Source organism: Ambystoma mexicanum, chromosome 1p, assembly GCF_040938575.1.
Source record: "Ambystoma mexicanum isolate Mex_15411 chromosome 1p, UKY_AmexF1_1, whole genome shotgun sequence".
NCBI classification, from domain to species: Eukaryota; Metazoa; Chordata; class Amphibia; order Caudata; family Ambystomatidae; genus Ambystoma; species Ambystoma mexicanum.
Window position 1 is genome coordinate 1,497,743,540 of NC_090921.1, and position 18,601 is coordinate 1,497,762,140.

General features: G+C 47.7%; 1 protein-coding gene across 1 annotated transcript in view; it reads left to right on the forward strand.

The window, feature by feature from the left end:
• FCER1G (Fc epsilon receptor Ig) overlaps positions 1 to 18,601 on the forward strand; it is a 527,609-nt gene that overhangs the window by 261,616 nt on the left and 247,392 nt on the right. Inside the window, exon 3 of the mRNA XM_069607181.1 lies at positions 14,276 to 14,335. Within this exon, the coding sequence (XP_069463282.1) occupies positions 14,276 to 14,335 (60 nt within the window). The remainder of the gene's footprint in view (positions 1 to 14,275; positions 14,336 to 18,601) is intronic.

The window sequence follows — 18,601 nt, forward strand, 5'->3', positions numbered from 1 at the left end:
AAAATAAATAAATAACAACTGTATTGTATGGGGACTTCGCCAAATGGAGAGAAAGCTGGAGAGAGGGTCTCCTCCCCGTTCAGCTTCAATGTTATGTTATGTTATCTAATATTTATACTGATCCTGTCCAAAATGTGACATATTGTGATGCTGCCAGGGTGTTGTCAGACCTTAGTCTGCAAAGGAAGGGGAGGTTTGGGGAGGAGGTGATAGGAAAGAGAAATTAGACAATATAATAATCAAAAACAGAGAGGAAACACAATTTGGATGAATGGGGGGATACGGTTGTCGAAGTGGGAATGCGTGTTTCTCAAATCTGATAGGTTACGTGTAAGCAAGACTGTAGGACACAGGAGAATACAGCTCAGATTATAGCAGAGTGTGATGGCAATATCTAGAACCGACGAAGGGTGGTACTAGATGTAGTTAGATGGTGCGTGGTAGCATAATGCACTTGAGAGGTGCTTACATTGGCTCTAGTACTGTGGAGGCTTCACTAGCAGACATTGGGCCTCATTACACGGTAGGCGGTAAGGGTTAACGGTCACCGGTAATGGTACCGGTGACCGATAACCCTTACTGCCTTACTACGAGGTCCCTTAGCGGGTTGGTACTTTAACGCCTGCTTTTAGCAGGCATTAAAAAGAAACCCGCTAAGGGACGTTGGTGCTAATTACGGCACCGCAAATTTGCGGTACCGAAATTAGCACCTTCCCCATTCCCATTATGCCCTATGGGGCAAAAATGGGAATGGGGAAGGGCAATGGTGGAAGGGGGAATTACCGCCCCGCCAACCTTGGAATAGGGCGGTAATTCCCCTTTCCACCAAGGCGGCTAATAGCACCTTGGTCCACCGCCTACCGTGTAATGAGGCCCATTGAGTTATCTTCAATAAGGAATTAAGCCACAAACAGCCAATCAAGAAAAGTCTTCAAAAGAGCCAGGCTAGAAAAAGAAAATTTGATAAAAGCTTGGAAAGAGGACAAGAAAAGGCATCTGAAAACATCGCATCTCTCAAGGTCGAACTTCACTTGCATAGGGCCTCATTACGACCCAGGCGGTAAGTTACCGCCTGGGTCGTACCCTTACCACCATGGTGTAAACTAAGTTTACACCATGGTGGATGGCGGATTTACCGCCCCATTCCAAGGTGAGTGGGGCGGTAAATCCCCATTTCCCATTTTACCCTTCCCCATTCCCATTTTTGCCCTATAGGGCATAATGGGAGTGGGGAAGGCGCTAATTACGCCACCGTAAATTACGGTGGCGTAATTAGCACCATGGTCCCTTAGCGCCATGGATTTTAACGCCTGCAAAAAGCAGGCGTTAAAATCACCATGGCGCTAAGGGTCCTTGTGATCAGGCGTTAAGGGTCGGCGCAGTTTACGGCGCCGTTAACCCTTAACGCCTGACTCGTAATGAGGCCCATAGACTTGCAAGAGATCCATAAGGTAGAAAGTAGATCTGCATCTAGCCATGTGTACATGGAACAGCCTTGTAGAGAAAGTGTACATCAAATTTGCAAAGTAGGGACCATTGCAGGGCAGTTTATTTATAGCGTGGATCAGGCCTCACAATTGTGTGTGGTGGGGGGAGAGGCTGGGAGCCATGGCGAGAGCATCACCGCCGAATCAGTGGCTTGTTGGCACATATTATCGACTTTGCACATGCTGACAGTGTTTTGCAAAGGCAACACTGTTATATTTGGGGACAGGCAGCACTAAAAAGGGTTTCAGAGGGCCATGAAAAACATGTTCTTTGCAGGCAACCTCTGGAATATATTGTGGGTCCACTCATGAAAGTGCTGTTTTGCCATGGCAATAATGGGATATTTGGGCACTGGAGCATTAAAAACTTCTTTAGAGGACCATGCATCCATATATTGTGAGCCAAAGCATCATGAACATGTCCTTGACAGACTCCATGCTAGCATATATAGTCGGCACCATTATGAACAATGTTTGCAGTGGCAATATTGGTATATTTGTGAATTGGCCTTAAAAAGTATTTTTCAGGGTAAGGTTGAATGTATAGTGAATCGAGGCATTGTGAGCATATCCTTTCAAAGCATAAATAGAGCATGTCGCATAGCAATTTGTTAGGCAATTCTGTAGGTGGGCTAATTAAATTGACACATGTGTAGCAAAGCTAGCTATTTAAGTTAACCTGTTATCCTGTTCAATGAAAGCACAGCTCGCTCTGCGTTCATCTTGCCCTCAGGACTCACTATGCCGTATTTGCGCTGTACACTACAAGTTCAAAGGGGCTAATAGAGAGCAAGTGCAGCAGTAATCATCTCTTCCACTCTTAAGTGCCAAACTCCTGTGTGGGAGTGCTAGTCAAGCCTTTATGTTTATTTTTCAAATAATTGGAAACCAAAAGTAATCAGGATGATGCTGTTATTAAGCTAACTATGTCCTGTCTGGCAAAAATGAGTATGTGTTAACTTTATGTCTTTTAAAGCCAATCACTATTGTTTCCATGCTTTACAGTAAAGTTTTGTTTAGTGTATCTAAATTTCATAGTGTTAACTATATATCATTTTGTTGGACAAGCTGCATCATATTGCAGAGCAAACGCTTTTGAAAATGTACATGATCACACAGCCAATTATTTTTGATGGCAAACCTGGTTCTTTGACCTGCTGGTTGCATACACCTGTGCAACTGGTGTTCAACCCATGACCTGATCCCAAACTCCTTAACATTCTCTCCTCTCACCCTGCTGCTTTATACCAGTGTCAGGGAGAATTTTAATTTCTTTGCTAATACCCTTCAACCTTAGAGACTCCCAACTCTATTGCTGGACTTTAGGACTTTTTAATTTTAACCCTGGAGAGAGAGTACCCATTTTCTCACTCTCTCGTGTATTTTGATCTGATTTGTATTATGTTTTCTTTGTTTTTGGAGTCTGACAAACTCCATAGGCATCTACTTTTTGTATGGTGACACACAGCACCTTCAGTGCAGTGTCACAGAGAAATCCTTGAGATTTCTCAAACTACAGTTCCCAAGAATAGTAAAGTGAAATTGACTTTACTTACCTTTTCTCTTTGTAGGTCCAGCACACCCCATCTTATGTGGAGTGCTGGGGGTTACTTAGTAGCCCCTTTTCCTACTTACTCATGTAACATTTCTTATTTTACCCTCAATACTTTAAATGGCTGGTGGTGGCAGTGGTTTAATTTTCCTACCATTAATCTTTTCAACCACGGCAGAATCTTCCTCTGCAATATAGCACCCACTGGTGACCATTGTGTCAAAATGGCCCCAGTCTTCTTTTTTCACCATTTCTTGTTTGTGAGGTCTTTCTTGAGTTAATTTTGTCTTTGGTGGGCTTCAGTACTGAATCCCGCCTCTGGCTCCAGTGTGTCTGGAAGGACAGGAAGTGAGGGAGGTGCACGAAACTCCCTTGTCCTTTGTCTCCTTGGTTACCTGAATGCACCCAGTCCTGATTGGCTGGCTGGCTGTCCTTGCAGTACAGCCACCCTGCTGTGGAAGTGACAGCTAGGCTGTGCATGAATGAGACAAACCTGCTTAGGCAAGGCTTCTTGGACTGAAGACAGAGTCGCCCACTGGGAAGAAGACCCCAATGAAGAAACCGTGAACGAACCTTGCAGCATCCTCCTGGACCTTTGAATTGCCTGGTGAAGCCCTGCGGCTGTGCTGAAACTCTTTTTCTGATTGACAAGAGAAGATCCAGAGAGGACAACTTCTTCCCTTGGGTTAGTGGGACGAACTAACCCTGAGATTAACTTTGCTGGAAGACCTTCCACAAATGGCTGCACTTCTTTGCTGCTGCTGGAACTGAGTGCCACGGGTCGAGAAATCCATAGCCAAATGCAACATCTGTAAGCCATCCAAAAGCTCCAGGAGTCTCCTGAGGACCCACCTGAAGCAGTACGACCCAAGCTCGAGTCACCTCACCGGAGTGGTGGACTCAAGGAATGAAGGAAGCCCAACAAGTGTCCAAGATCTGCGGTGGTGCTGTTCTCCGAGCGCTGAAACCACGAAGTGCCATTGATCCGAAGAACGCCCTTAGCTGCCGCCGACCTTTGAATTGCTGTGCAGGAGTCCTCCAGACGTCCTCCCTCTTCGACTGAGGCCCAGGAACACAGGATCTGCATCACTGCAACAAGACAGAAGCCAGCTGGATCCTCTTCTTCTGACCAACATTACTGTTCTGACTTTGGGGTACTTACCTCATCGTCTGTAGCTTACTTTTCTCAGTTGAGACTTGCAGTAGCTGCTTTTCTAGAGTTGATTGTAGCTCTAACTTTCACTAGTGTAACAGCTTGTGGCCCAACAGTGATTTTTCTTCAACAAACTCTCTAACTTTGTGCAAGACTTTTACTATCTAAGAAGTGCCTCAGCTCCATGGACTTTGCTCCAATTGACTATGGCTGTCCTGGCTCCTTGCTGACTCTTCTATTCCATTGACTGATTCTTACTGTCCCTAATAAGTGATACATTGCTTTTTAACTAAAATTGCTGGGAAAGCTTTTTATCTAGACTTCATTTGAAGATTTAAAGTGCTCACATGCTCAGAGAATTTGTTTAACCTTGTTTCCTTCCTTTACCTTTTACTTTCTACCAACCTCAAAATTTACAAAGTGCAAAAGTGAGATATAAATGCCAGTACTGTCCTAGTTAGTGGCGTCACCTCAGGATGTAGGAAGTGTGTATGAAGCATCTCTAAAGAGTATCTACTTGCTTTGCCTTAATTCTGAGAAAATATTTTGAAGTGTGTTTTTTTATTGTTGCACATTGCCCTTTCTAAAGGATGCTTGTTTAAAACTGACTATTAAATAATTATTTTACTAGAAAACCTTGAGTGTAAGTGTTATTTGGATACATGTATTGGTGAATTTCAATGCTACAGCTCTACAGCTGGCTGCTCAGTCACACTACTAACTTGTGTAGAACAGACCTATACCAATAGGTGGGTTACCTAATACCAAGAGGACAAGGGTGGCGCAGTCTCCCACAGGGTTACTACATCAATTCTTGCCTAACAACCAGCTACCCTAAAAGTGAGATGCCCGCAAACTACAATATTCCACCTAGTGTGTCCAGTTCTCCACCTAAGATGCCATCTACTCTACCTAGTCTTTCTTTCCTCTCACCTGGTGTTCATTGTATATAACATTCGCTATATAGTAAATATCTGCAAATTCTGCCACTGTAAGAAATGTATTTTACTTCATGACTTAATATATGTTACCTATGGGGATAACAATAACATTGTACATAATGACTGTAACTTCTGTAAAAGAGAAGTTTTTTTCCCAACATTGTTTTTATTGTTTTGGTAAAACAAGTCATACAGATTCTTTGAGAGTTACATACTTTGCAAACTTGTTAAAACATTTAATGGAAGATAACGCCTCTTTGTATGGCTAAAACTTAGCGAGACATGCGTTCACTTCAAAAATAAAACTTTTAAATCATAACTGAAGAGGGCGGAAGAGGGATGGGGGGACAAGGAGCTGTGCACACATCAGAGGTAGAAGACTGTTTTCAACAAGGGAATATTTCAAGGGTTCAGTGCATCTCTTTGACTGGTTTTAGGATGTAGACCTCGACACAGGCCCTTCGAGGTTGGGGAGCTTGACCTGGTAGTTCCTAACGGCGCAGGAGTAAAAAGAAGCCCCGTCACTTTTCCGACTTGGTTCCTGCTTCGTTCTTTTCAGTTTTGAGTTTCCAACCAGCGTAGGGATGGGGCTGCCTCGCCACTCCGGGGAATTGTTGCACATAGTCAAAAAAGGGGGCCCATATGCGATCGAATTTGGGTTTATTGCCTAGTCTGATGGCTGTAACATTTTCGGCTGCAACAATGTCCCAGCATTTGGATCACCACATCTGCGTGGACGGACCCTCCGAGTTTTTCCAGAGTCTGGGGATGGTAATTTTGGCGGCTGTTAGGAGATGGGAGCAGAGCTGTTAGGGGAATTGTCCGTCTCCCGTCGCCCCCAGCAGCGTGATATCTGGGTCCCAGGGGATGGTGAGTCCAGTGATTCCTTTAATTTGTTCCAAGATATTCTTCCACAATAGGGAGGCTTTCGGGCAAGACCAGGAGAGGTGGAACAGGGTTCCTCGGTCCTCGCACCCCCTCCAGCATTGAGCAGAGATCGCTGAGTTACATTTGTTTAGGATTACCAGCGTCATATACCATCTATAGCAAACTTTAAACGCACTTTCTTGGTTCATTACGCATTTTGAGCTTTTCTGGGCACGGGACCAGATGTGGTGCCATTCCTCTGGGTCAATCTGTCTTCCGATGTCTTCTTCCCATTTCCGCATATATGGTTCTTTCTGTTCTGTCCAGGATCTTGTACAGTCCAGAGTTTTTCCCTCTCTGAGGGTTTGCTGAGAGGGTAAGTTCTAACGCTGTTAGCTCTCTACTGACCTGTTTTGTGATCTGTGGGTTTAACAGCCAGTGTCTCAATTGCGTACAGCGAAACCTTTCAGTTTCCGGGATCTTGAATTTCGCTTTACACTCCTCGAAGTTTAAGGGGAGGCCGTTTTCGAAGAAATCTGATATGGTTTCCAAACCCCCGGCCCTCCACTCCCTGAACTGGTTTGGTGAGACTCCGGGGGAAAAGTCGGGGTTGTCCCAGATTGGCGTGAGGGGACCCATTGTGCCTCTGCAATTCCACCGGCGGGCCGCCATTTTCCAGCTGGAGACCGTGTTTCTTGTTGCAGGTAGGGGACCCGGGTCCTGGGTTCTTTTGGGCACTTTGGAGTGGGGCAGAGATTCAAGTGGGTTCTTGCTCCAATCTTCCTCCAATTGTAACCGCCGGGGACGGTTGGCACTAAGCTTCCAGGCGAAGGCTGGGGCTAGCTGGGCTGCGAGACAATACCTTGCAACATCTAGGACACGAAGGCCACCCAGGGAGGTGCTTCAGAGTATGATGCGTTTCGGGATGCGGGACTTCTTTCCTTCCCAGACCAGGTTCAAGATCTCTCTTTGCAGCTTTCTTAGGGCTTTCTCCTGAATCGACACCGGGAGTGCTTGAGCGTAGTACAGCAGCCGTGGGGTTAGGTACATTTTTATCGCCGTAATCCGGCCGAACCAGGAGATTTCTTGTTTTTTCAATCGGTTGATGTTGTTTTTCAGGTCCCTGAAGAGTGCCGGGAAGTTAGTCTTATACAGTTTATCAGTTTTGTTGGGTATCTGAACTCCCAGATAGCTGATGTCATTTTTTGCCCAGGGGATCCGGAACTCTGCTTCGAGTTTGGCTTGGGACTTTCTTGGGATATTGATGGCCAGTGCTGCTGATTTGGAGATATTTATTGTGAAGCCTGAGGCTGCACGGAATTCTTCAAGCGTTTGCCATAGTGCTCTTATAGATTCTGCTGGCCGGGTGAGTGGAAGGAGCACATCGTCCGCGTATAGGGCGATTTTGTAGGATTCTTTTTTGAATGTGAGGCCATGAATTGATGGATTTCGGCGGATCCTGTCCGCAAATGGCTCCATTGATAGGGCAAAAATAAGTGGGGAGAGTGGGCAGCCTTGCCTCGTGCCTCTGGTTATGTTTATCTTACTGGATTTGGCCCCGTTGAGGCATAGTTTTGTAGAGGGGCTTTGGTAGATGGCCAGGATCCATTTTACGAAATTTGGGCCAAAGCCAAAAAGCTTAAGGGTTTCCTCCACATAGCCCCAATCGAGCATATCAAAAGCCTTAGGTGCATCTAAGGAGAGGACTGCAAGCCTTGAGCCCAACCTGTTCGCTGAATCAATGATGATAGTTCTGCAGATGTTGTCTTGGGTGCCCGTCCCGGAATGAAACCTGCTTGGTCTGGGTGGATGATCTCCGGGAGGGAGGGGGCTAGCCGATTTGCCAGGATTTTGGCAAATATTTTTGCATCAATGTTTAAGAGTGTAATGGGCCTGTATGATGCGCATTGCGTTCGGTCTTTCCCTGGTTTTGGGATCAGTACTGTTATCAACTCATTCATGGATGCGGTCTTGGAGCCAGTGGAGAGGAATGAATTGAACAGGTTTGCCAGTTGTGGTGCTAGCAGGTGAGCAAACTTTTTGTAAAATTTTGAGGAGAACCCGTCTGGCCCGGGCGTTGAGTTTTTTAGGATTGTTTCGCTGACTTCCTCCGCTGAGATGGGAGCCTCCAAGTCGGATAGTGACGGTTTGACTTTATTTTTGGGATCGGGGCCAAAAATTGGGTGATAGCTGGGTTTAACGTTGGGGGTCCTGACATGATTTCCTTGTGGTGCTGTACCATTATCTCAGTTTTTTCGGAGTCCAGATGGTGCAGGGACCCACTTTTGCCCGCCAGGACTTGGATGTGGTTCCTGGTTTGGAGCTTTTTCAGTTTGTGTGCTAGGAGGCGGTTCGCTTTGTTGCTGTTAAGGTAGTAGTACTGATTAGTGCTTTGGCGGCCCGGTCTGCTAGGTGGATCTCCAACTCTCTTTTAGCTCTTTTCAGTTCACGGTGCGCCGTTTTCGTGTAGCAGTGTTCGAGCTTATTTTCTAGTTCTGTGAGTCTTTCCTCAAGCTTTTGTTGCTTCAGCAGGTTTTGGCGCTTAAGTTTAGCTGTTGAGTCCATCGCCACCCCCCGGATCACTGGTTTCATGGCGTCCCATATTGTTGCCATTGAGGAGTCTGGGGTTGTGTTCTCCGTGAAGTAATTCTGAATCGCCTCTGTGATGTCAGAGCTGGCTACTAAGTCAGTAAGGATATAATCTTGCAGCTTCCATTGCCTCTGGCTGGGTTCCGGAGCTCCATGGAGAAGCAGTGTCATCGTGACTGGTGCATGATCCGAGATTGCTATAGGTCCGATGTGGATGTTGTTCACGCAGGGGGCCCAATTGTTGGCGGTTAACAAGAGGTCGATACGCGAGTAGCCTCTGTGTACATGTGAGAAGAAGGTATAGTCCCTTTCTCCCTGGTTGCGTAGTCTCCAAATGTCGATCGTCTCGGTTTCCCGCAGGAATTCAGCCAGGGCCAGGGATTTGCCAAAGTCTTCCCTCGAGGCGGGGAGCGACTTATCCACCATCGGATTTGGGGGGGTGTTGAAGTCTCCGCCGATTAGCAAGTGGCCTACCGAGAAGGCCGTGATGGTCGGGAGGAGATTATGGAGGAATTGGTCTTGCTCATTGTTTGGTGCGTAAATGGCCACCAGAGTGATCGGTAGTTCGACAAGAAGGCCCCTCAGGAGTAGGAATCTGCCCTCTGGATCTTTTTTGGTAGTGATCTGCATTAGTGGGAGGTCTTGACCTAGCAATATAGCGACTCCTCTCTTTTTCTGTGTATCAGAAGCGAAGTAGCATTTCGGGTAGGGCCGAAAACGTAGACGCTTTTCGTCTTCCGCGATCAGGTGTGTTACCTGCATGAAGACAATGTCCACGGCTAATTGGTACAGTTTGTGCTCCACTGACTTCCGCTTTCTTGGTGCGTTAAGCCACTGCACATTCCAGGTCGTAATAGTAAGGGTTTTGTCTATTGAACCCATCCTTTAAGATCTAAGTAGGTTGGATCGGCCTTGAAGATTTCTTGTTCCTTGTCTCCCAGTGCAGAGTTAATCTGTTCTCCCCTAATTGTGAGGTTCTCCGCTCCTTTTCATCCCCCCTCCAACCACCCCCAAACAACAACAAGGTTTCCGGACCTGCCTTCGACCAACGGGGCATCCGGCCGGACCAGTGCGCTAACTCTTCTTGGAGGCAAACATTGCCTCTTCTGTTGGCCAGTAAACATTCAGGTTGAGGTTAGAGAGTCCATTTGACAGGAACCATTTGAGACTCCATGGTGCCCCCACATGGACGGTGAGCTATCAGGCCAGGAAGGAGCCAGGGGCGCAGGTCCCCCCCACTACGGAGGACCCAAGGGGGCGGGCCAGTCCTTCAACAGTTGTTATCTTATTTTGGCCTGCCCGGAGGGCCTCGGGGCCTGCGGCGCCCCGGCATCTTGGTCCAGGCTTTGGTGGGGTCCCCAAGGGATCTCTGCGGGGCCCCCTCGCCTTCGGGGAGTGGCCCCTCCCCACTCCCGGGGTTCATGAATCGCTCGGTGTGCCTGGGGGAAGAGATAGTCCAGGACTTGCCCTCCCAATTGAAGATTAGAGAAGTGGGGAAGCCCCAACGGTAGGTTGTTTTCCTCTCAAGCAACCATTCGGTGAACGGTGTGAGGGCTATTCTTTTGGCGAGGGTGGATGCCGCCAGATCCTGATACAGGGAAATTTTGGCGTCCCGGAAGCTAATATGGGCCGAACTTCTAGCTTCTTGCATAATTTCATACTTGACTTTGTAGAAGTGAATTCTTGCTAGAACATCCGGCGTAACCTTTGCATTTTGTCTGGCTCTAACCCTGTGGACCCTTTCCAGTTCCAGGGGGGCTCCGTCCGGGAGCGTTAGAATGAAGCGAAACAGGTCGTTAACATAGGAGGTGAGTTCCTCGTCAGAGACGGAACAGGGAATTCCTCTCAGGCGGATATTGTTGCGCCTGGACCTGTTTTCAGCTTCTTCTTGTTTGTTCTCGAGGGCTTCACACCTGGCCTCCAGCGCACAGAGTCTGTCGGCCCCTTCCCCAATCTCGAAATTCTGCTCGCACAGGGTGCTTTCAATTTCATCTGTTCTGGTTTCGACTTCCCCCTCCCTCTTGTCCAGGGAGGAGATTTTGCCCTTTAGCTCTTCTGTCCCTTTTTGGTACTCCTTGGTTATGGCCGAGAGGAGCTCTTGGAGGTCAGCTTTGGTCACTGCTTGGGTTGGCAATTCAGTGTTGGAATCCGGGGGAGGAGGGGCCTGAGGTGTCGCTGCGCTCCCCTTTCTTATTTTTTTCTCCCATGTTTTTAGATAACAGGGTCGCAATGTCGGTTTGTTTGGCAGATTTCGGGTGACGGGACATTATGCTAGAGGCTTGAGCGGGAGCTTGTCCACCCCCCACCCAGAATGGGTTGTTGTGCCACGCCTGGGGACCTCTTACTGCCCACGTTTCCCTGACTGGGCGGATCTGTGGGGAGTCTTTGCAATGGCGTGGGCCGAGTAGCCGCCTGCTGTGTTCTCCCAGTGTCTTGGGGTTCCGGTGGTGACTGTGGTGGCATTGGTAGAGGTGGGGGACAAAAGGGCCACAGGCCACCCGCGGGAGGGTCCCCTCTCCCAGAGGCCGAGCATTGCCTCTAGGGGAACCACCCCCGAGGTGCCGGGGCTCAGTGCTGAAGGAGGGATCCGGGCTCACCCCTCCCGTTGGTATCTGAATTGTCCACCCGGAGGAGTCCTTGTCTGGGTGGTCACCTCGCCACACGCCAGGGAACCGTAACGGGGAAGGCGAGCTACAGGCGCAGGGAGCACTTATAAGCTGCGGCAGGTGCCGCCCTACCTTCCTCCCGGCCTTTCAGGTGTCGCTGGTGGTGGGTTGTTGTGGAGCGGGGCCTCACACCCCCAGCCCCAGCCGGTATGCTACTCAACGCCTCCGTAGCTGCAGGGGTTTGAAAACTGGTGAGGCCGGGGAAGGGGGAGGGGAGAGCCCCACGCCGCACTCCCTCGTGGCGGGGCCCGCCTCGCCGCTGCCACTGGCCCCCTCGCGCCCGAGCGGGGAGGGGGTGGGTCTATGGGTTCTGTCGGGGGAACTGTGGAGATTGCTGTGCGCCTTCTGACGGTCCCGCTGCTTTCCCACAGGCAGCGGAGGGAGGGAAGGTCTATGAGTCCGGGGCAGGTTTTCTTTTTAATTTAAATTTTACCCCTCCCTTGCCGGGCCGCTGCAGGTAGCCGGCGGAATCGGCGGGCCTTGTCAAGAGGCAGTGCCCGCTAGTTTCGGGGCGGGCACTGCTGTTGCCTGGGATGCGGACACGGTGGCCGTTGCTGGTGCTCCCACAGGTTGCAGTAAGGAGGGCTTGAGCTCGAGGGGAAGCGCACTCGCACTGCCGCTGCTGGCTTTCAGTCTCGGTGCTTCAGCGCAGCCGTCCCATGACAGGGGGATTCCCAGGCCTCCATCTAGGAGAGGGGCCCATTCCCTTCGAGATCGGATGCTGCACCAGGAGCGTCCCGAGTCAGGGATGCAGAAGGGCTCTGGAGCCTGCCGCCTCAGGGAATCCAATCGGGATCGGCGCTGCGTTGACTTCCAGTGTTCCCGCACAGCTTGGACGCTGGAGGGGCGGGCGGGTTATCCGTACTGCCGACCGCCATCTTGGGTTGCTCCTCTTGCGCCGGGGAAATTGCTGCTCAAACTCGGTCCCCCTCAGGTTCAGTGCGGCGAGGACGAGGCATGGGCAGCCCCAGCCTTACGGCTCTGCAATGAGCTGATATCTTGCGTAAAAACCTTTGTTTACTGGGGCATAATCGGTAAACACACGGTCGCGGCCGGGAGCTCTCACCAGACCCGACTGTTCACCATGGCGCCAAGCCACGCCCCGTAAATAGCAGTTTATCCTGCTCTGTAATTAATGTTTCACACTTCGACTCACTGTAACTAAGCTTTGCACTGTCTTGTAACTGCAACGCCCTGATACCCCTGGGTCTGGCGCGCATTATAAATAATAAAACAAACAATACACAAAGCTAACAAGATGTTTGCGCAAAGTAGTGATCAATAGTTCAATCCTAACTGTACATCTACAGATCAAGTGCTATACCATACCTTTAGATAGATTTGCTCGGATTATGATTGCATTATATATTAGCACCTGCGGGAGAGAGCTGGGCAAACTGTTTTCAGAGCCTTTTCATCATATGCGTGTCCATTAATGCAGCTGACCTTTTACATTTTACAGACACTCATCCAGTGCTAGCAAAGTGTTTTCGCCTACTCGCAATCTTGAATAATTTTATGAAGGGCGAGTACCATTTGAAGGGGATTTTTGAAACATATAAAATTTACTTTGCAGTAAATGTAAAATACAAGTTTCACTGTGCATGGCTGTCCTCTGGGTGGCCGCAGTGTGGCAAAGTGTGTTTGCGGGGACATGCACTATTTTACAGGAAGTACATTTACATTTATCATATGTTGACAAGCGTCAAGTGCATTTCTCTTAGGTCGAGTAGGTAAACTAAGTTACTTGACCTACAGGTCTAGAGGAATTTCCAAACATTTGCTAGGCCTGACTCATCTCACTAATGTCCTACTAAACTGCAGTATTATTGCTTATTTTATGTCTTGGGTACAAATAACGTCTGGTGACATTAAAAATATTAGTACAACATTGCTAATCAAATAGGTTTGTTTGCTAATCAAGAACATTTCAATTAGCAAACTCTGTTAATCAATTTTTTAAAACAAATGTATGCCTTGCCTTTACAGCAGCAGTGCTGGCCTATACTGCAGGCACCATCAAGAAAGTGTTTCACAATTACAATACTGGCATATATTTGTGCACAGGAAGAATGTAGAGAGCATTTTGCAGGGCCAAGCTGATATATATTTGAACTGAGACATCATGAGCATGTCCTTTCCAGTGTTAGTGCTGGCATACACTGTAGGCACCAACAGGTAAGTGCTTTACCATTGCACTACTGTCATATATTTGGGCACAGGCTCCATCGCAAGTTTCTTACAAAGCCATTCTCGCATACATTGTGGACATAAGCGTCATGAATATGTGCTTCACAGTGTCAATGCAATCTTATTGTGTAATGTTGATGACCTGGCATTTGAGCTACTGAGTTTTTTGTGTGTTACGCTAGAGAACCGATTATGAATTCCATGGTACAAATAAACACAAGCACTAGAAAAGGTAGTAGGTTTTGGCTGTGGTGTGCGAAGTGTGGTCTGAGATGAACCAATAAACGTTGGCCACAGAATAGTAATAAAGTGTATATCATTGCAAGCAATAACAATTCTTAAAGTACTTAACAAAAAACTATCGCAATTCCCAAGCAAGAAATTCAGAGCAAAACAAACACTAGTCACCAAACCTCCGACATCTGGGACTCTTTCCATTAAATTGCTTGCAGTGCCAACCAATTCCAGCTAAAGCACACAGAATGTTCATCTTTGAGCAAATCGCAATGTCAAACAGATGCCAAACAGGGGGATAATGACACATTACTAAGGCAAATGTCTTTTCATTCACATTTTCATCTACCACTATCCATTCTCTCCCTACTTTCCGCTCAACATAACCCTTATGTGCCGTACTGTGTGTTTGTGCATGGCCGCGGAAAAGGTTTTCGCCTACAGCAACCCAAACTATTAGCTTTGCCAATACTTGTTTGTTTATGAAACCATAACGTGTATCTCTATTTAGGGTATCTGCATTTTGCACAAACAGTGCACAGTTCCATTTCCTCAAATGCACAGGCCTTGACGACTCTTTCATTTCTCAATTTCAGATGAGGATGCGACAACAGAAACAGCAGCTTAAAGGCGACAATCAGCAAGCCCTTTATGAGGTAAACGCCATTGAACAAAGTTACAGGAATTTGTCTCCTCTCCACTTGCTTTTCAGACAAAATCAATAGTAATCTCCTGGTTTGTTTTTTAAGGTCAACATTAAAACTAGAGATTGGTAAATATAGACCTGACACTGTTGAAAAAGGATGTCGAAATTGTTTTAAAGATGCAGAAAGTTTCAAGAGTACTGTATGAAGCCAGCTTTACAGTTCAGGGAGGAACTCAAGACTCTCCTCTACAAGGAATGGCTCCTCCCTAATACCTAGGTCCATTTACTTTCCACTCCCTGCCTTACCTGAGACTGGTTGATCTGATCCCCGCTGTTTTCTCCCCTGGTTACTGGTAGATCCATGTATGACCATTGCACACCCCCCACCCCTACGTTAGATCCCCTCTCCCTTGTTTCTATGCTCCCTAATCGTATTCTTTCCACTATGATTGTAAAGCTCTTCTCAGTTGTGTCCCAAAGCTCAGTCCGCACTCAATAAATACTCTAATAATAATGCCAATACTATTACTAATACAAGACGCCAATTGGGGCTTCATTCACAGAGAACAGAGTCAGGTTTCATAGTGATATTTCTACAGAATAAGCACCCCTTTCAATAATATAATAACGCGAGCAAGGCTGAAAAAAATGGGAATCCAGTACTTCTGAGCCCAACAAATCCATGATTTGTTTAGATGAATTAATCATTCTGTAACATTCGATAGCCAAATTGTGAGGGGCTAGTGTTACATTATTCTAATTGTACATTTTAATTTATATTTGCAGCAAAGTTGTCATTTCGATCAGAACCTTACATGGGGTAGAGGCAGTCCCTAATTAGGGTCCACCTACAAGACGACACGATACTATGGAAGAAGTAGACCAGATAAATGACAAGAGGAAAAATCATGAAATAATATCAACCCAGTATTTTGGAGGAGAGGTTCCAGGACCAAACATGGGAGACCCCAAAGGCAGGGGAGGGGCGGTTGTGTTAGCTAAGATGTACAAGTAGCAGGTGGGAGAAAGGCGGACATCCAATCTAGTACAGTTTCTTTGAAGCCAAGGAAGAAAATAATTTGAAGGAGGGAGGAATGATCACAGTATGGAAGGGTGCAGAGATAACAAGTAAAATGAGGATGGAGAAGAAGCGAGAGTGGTGAGCATCAGCTAAAATGCTGGGGCCATGGGTGAGAGCATTCTCAGGGAAGTAGATCTTATGGGCCAAAGTTCAAATTGGAGGGGGCCAAACAATGTGAGTACCTCGTGGTAGTTGACTATTCGGTTGAAGACAACTCTCCTGAGGCTTAGGAGTGATGGGGTAGAAGAGAGATAGGTCTGCAGATTGAGTTATTGTTAATGTCAGAAGAGCTGTGCTTAGTATCGGTATAACTGTGGCTTTTTAGTTGAAGGCTGGGAAAATACCTTGTGAGACAGAGAGAGACAGAGAGAGGCAGAGAGAGAGGTGAGAGAAGGGGCAATTGCAAGCTCTTTTGTCATTTGGAGCGCAGGGAGAGTTGGCAGAGCCAAGGATGAGCATGAGTTTAGTAGGAAAGGTTGGAAAGAAGTGGACTATTCAGGAGAGGGTGGGAGTGATGTTCGGTGGAAATAAGGATGGAGGGGATGGGAGAGTGATAAAGGGATGTCACATGTTCCAGTGTTAATTGGGGCGAGACGTGAAGGATGTAGAGAGTTTTTTTTTTAGGGGGAGCATTGCATGAATGGACAGATAGTTTGCAAGGGTGTGAGTGGGGAGAAGATATAAGATGTGTGCGGTGAGGGGATTTGGTAAAGCCAAGAGCAATCGTGAGGGTAAGAAGAGTTTTGCGAGGCCGTATGAGGAGTGGGGCTGATCTCTGGGCGAGCCCTGTAGGCAGAGGTGCGTGGTTCTGCTCAGCAGGTGCATGTGCAGAGTTTCATGGGTGCTGCAGGAGCGGGAGGAAGCAGCCAGGGAGATAGTGATCATCAAAGGGGAAAGACACACGAGATTGGCATGAGGGCATAAAACCAATGACTTCTTGTGGAAACCGCCGACTTTCTGCAACGCGCAGGGCAAATACAGAAGTGCAAAGAGGCTTCCGCCGCACTTTACGCGTCTCATTTGCACTCCGCTACACTCCGCTTTGAGAGTGTTTAAAATGCAATGCAGGAGACCAGCGACATGTAATGTATCTGTTCTTGTTGGGTGTCCCGGTTAAGGGTCGTCTGAGGTCTGGCCATCATTTCAAACTGGCAGCTGCTCACCTTTGATAAACATGTGGAATGCGATCCTGACTGGCTCGCCAGCTTTCCCCCGTGGGCTGCACGCGCAGTCAGGCGTGCTTAGTCATTCCCAAAAGACAAACGCGACATATGTCAATCATAATTGCAACACACACATTTGCTGTAATCTTTGGGGAAATGCTATACTGGCTGGGAGTTACGTGGGAAGTGACTGGAGAAGAGTGGACGCAAGGCCTACTACAGCAGAAATGCCACACCTTATGTGGAGCCCACGTGGCGGGAAAAGGAATGCAAGCAGGCCGGAATTCACTTCACAGCCCCACCCAGAATGCGGCCGCGTTCATTGCACCAACTAAACAGCCCGACTTCTGCTTTTACAGAATATAAAAAAATGTATGAGTTACGAAATATTAAAATGGACTGAGGCAAATAATGTGTACCGAAACAAAACTGTAATTCTTCCTTTCAGTGTATAGCCCTCCCCAACAATTGTATGTTTCAGGTGATCGTTAACCTATTCGATTTCCGTCGTTTCCCTGGTGATTGTCGGATTTATTTACAGGTGTCCTGGTGCGCCTTCGTTTGCTTTCACAGTAGCTGTAATCTTTAAAAGGCAGCCTCGCGCACTGCGGACTGGTTTAAAATATTCCATCGAGTCACACCTGCTGGCAGTGCTCAGCTGGGGTCTGCAATCTGTGGCTCTCCAGGTGTTTTGGACTATCACTTACATGAGCTCCCCTCCATTGTCTATTTTGGATAGGGGGATGGGAGTTGTAGACCATAACATTTTTTAACATGTATTGTCTCCAATATTTTCTGATGTAACTGCATCCATTCCCCAAATATGATACCCTTTTGCTTTTATACTGTTGGTAAAGAGGGCATTTCGAACAACAAGGGCTCTGATTGGCTCCCAGGTTCCCTGCGAGTGTTACTTGGCTCTGATTAGCCCCAGCACAGTGTTGCCACCTCCTTCCCTTGTGGATAGACACTCCTCCTCCTTAACTACAAGTTAGGGGAATTGTATACTGGTTTAGTTTGTGTCCTGCCAAGGCCTGCCTTCTTAAAGTCAGGCAGAATTATTAGAGATGCATCCGGAATCAGTGCAGCGTCTGCCAGTTCACGGGGTACTGGCTCCCTCAAGCCAGCACTCTCCCAGGTAATGTCACTGGGAACTGGCTCGACCCACTCTCAGTATTTTCTTGTAAAGATGAACTGTCATGGTCAGAGTTCTTGCACCGAGGGCAAACCTCCTGCGCTGGCACCTCTGGCATGCACTGAGCTCACACCGAGGCACACCCTGAATCTCCGGTTTACTCCTCAGGCACTTGCAATCTTCTCTAGAACTGGGGGTGCAGGGCTTCCTCCCATAGCGTCATCGTAGTCTCCCGTGCCAATTCCTGGACCCTTTCTACTAGGACCTAGGAGGCAACTGTTCTAACTGGGGTCCTTAAGGGTCTTCTTTTGGCATGGACGATTTCTAACCATTACTGTCAGCTAAGTGAGGACTGAGGGAGCTCTGGGGGACCCCCCTTTACCATTACTGGGGTTTCTATCATGGAATGGGTGGAATCTCCTTGCCCTGAGAGTTCCCTGATCTCTCCTCTCCGGAGCACAGAGCTGAAAGACGGAATGATCACAGAGTCTGCATTTCCTCTGATCCCATTGAGGGCGATCTTACCCCTGAACGATGCTAGTAATTGGCTGGGCTCCCAGCCAAGGCTCTCCTCAGACCCTTTAGATATTACCCCGTCAAACAGGGGTACACGGATTCAATGGGTATCAAGCTTGAAACCACCCTCTACAAGATAAGGGTCAAGCCCCTCCACCAAATGGTCGAGCATTCCATGGCAGTAAGCCTGACCCTTCAACTCTCAACCCTAGAGAAGCAGAGGTTTGCAAAGGCATGAACACTGAAGTGCTCCATGTCCTCTGCAAGCACCTAATTAAGAAGAGAGACAGTTTAGCATGGAAGGGCAGGGTGAGCCTGCCCTTCCATGCTAAACTGTAGGACTAGCCATTGCCCCCCATACAGAAGCCATTAATTGAATGG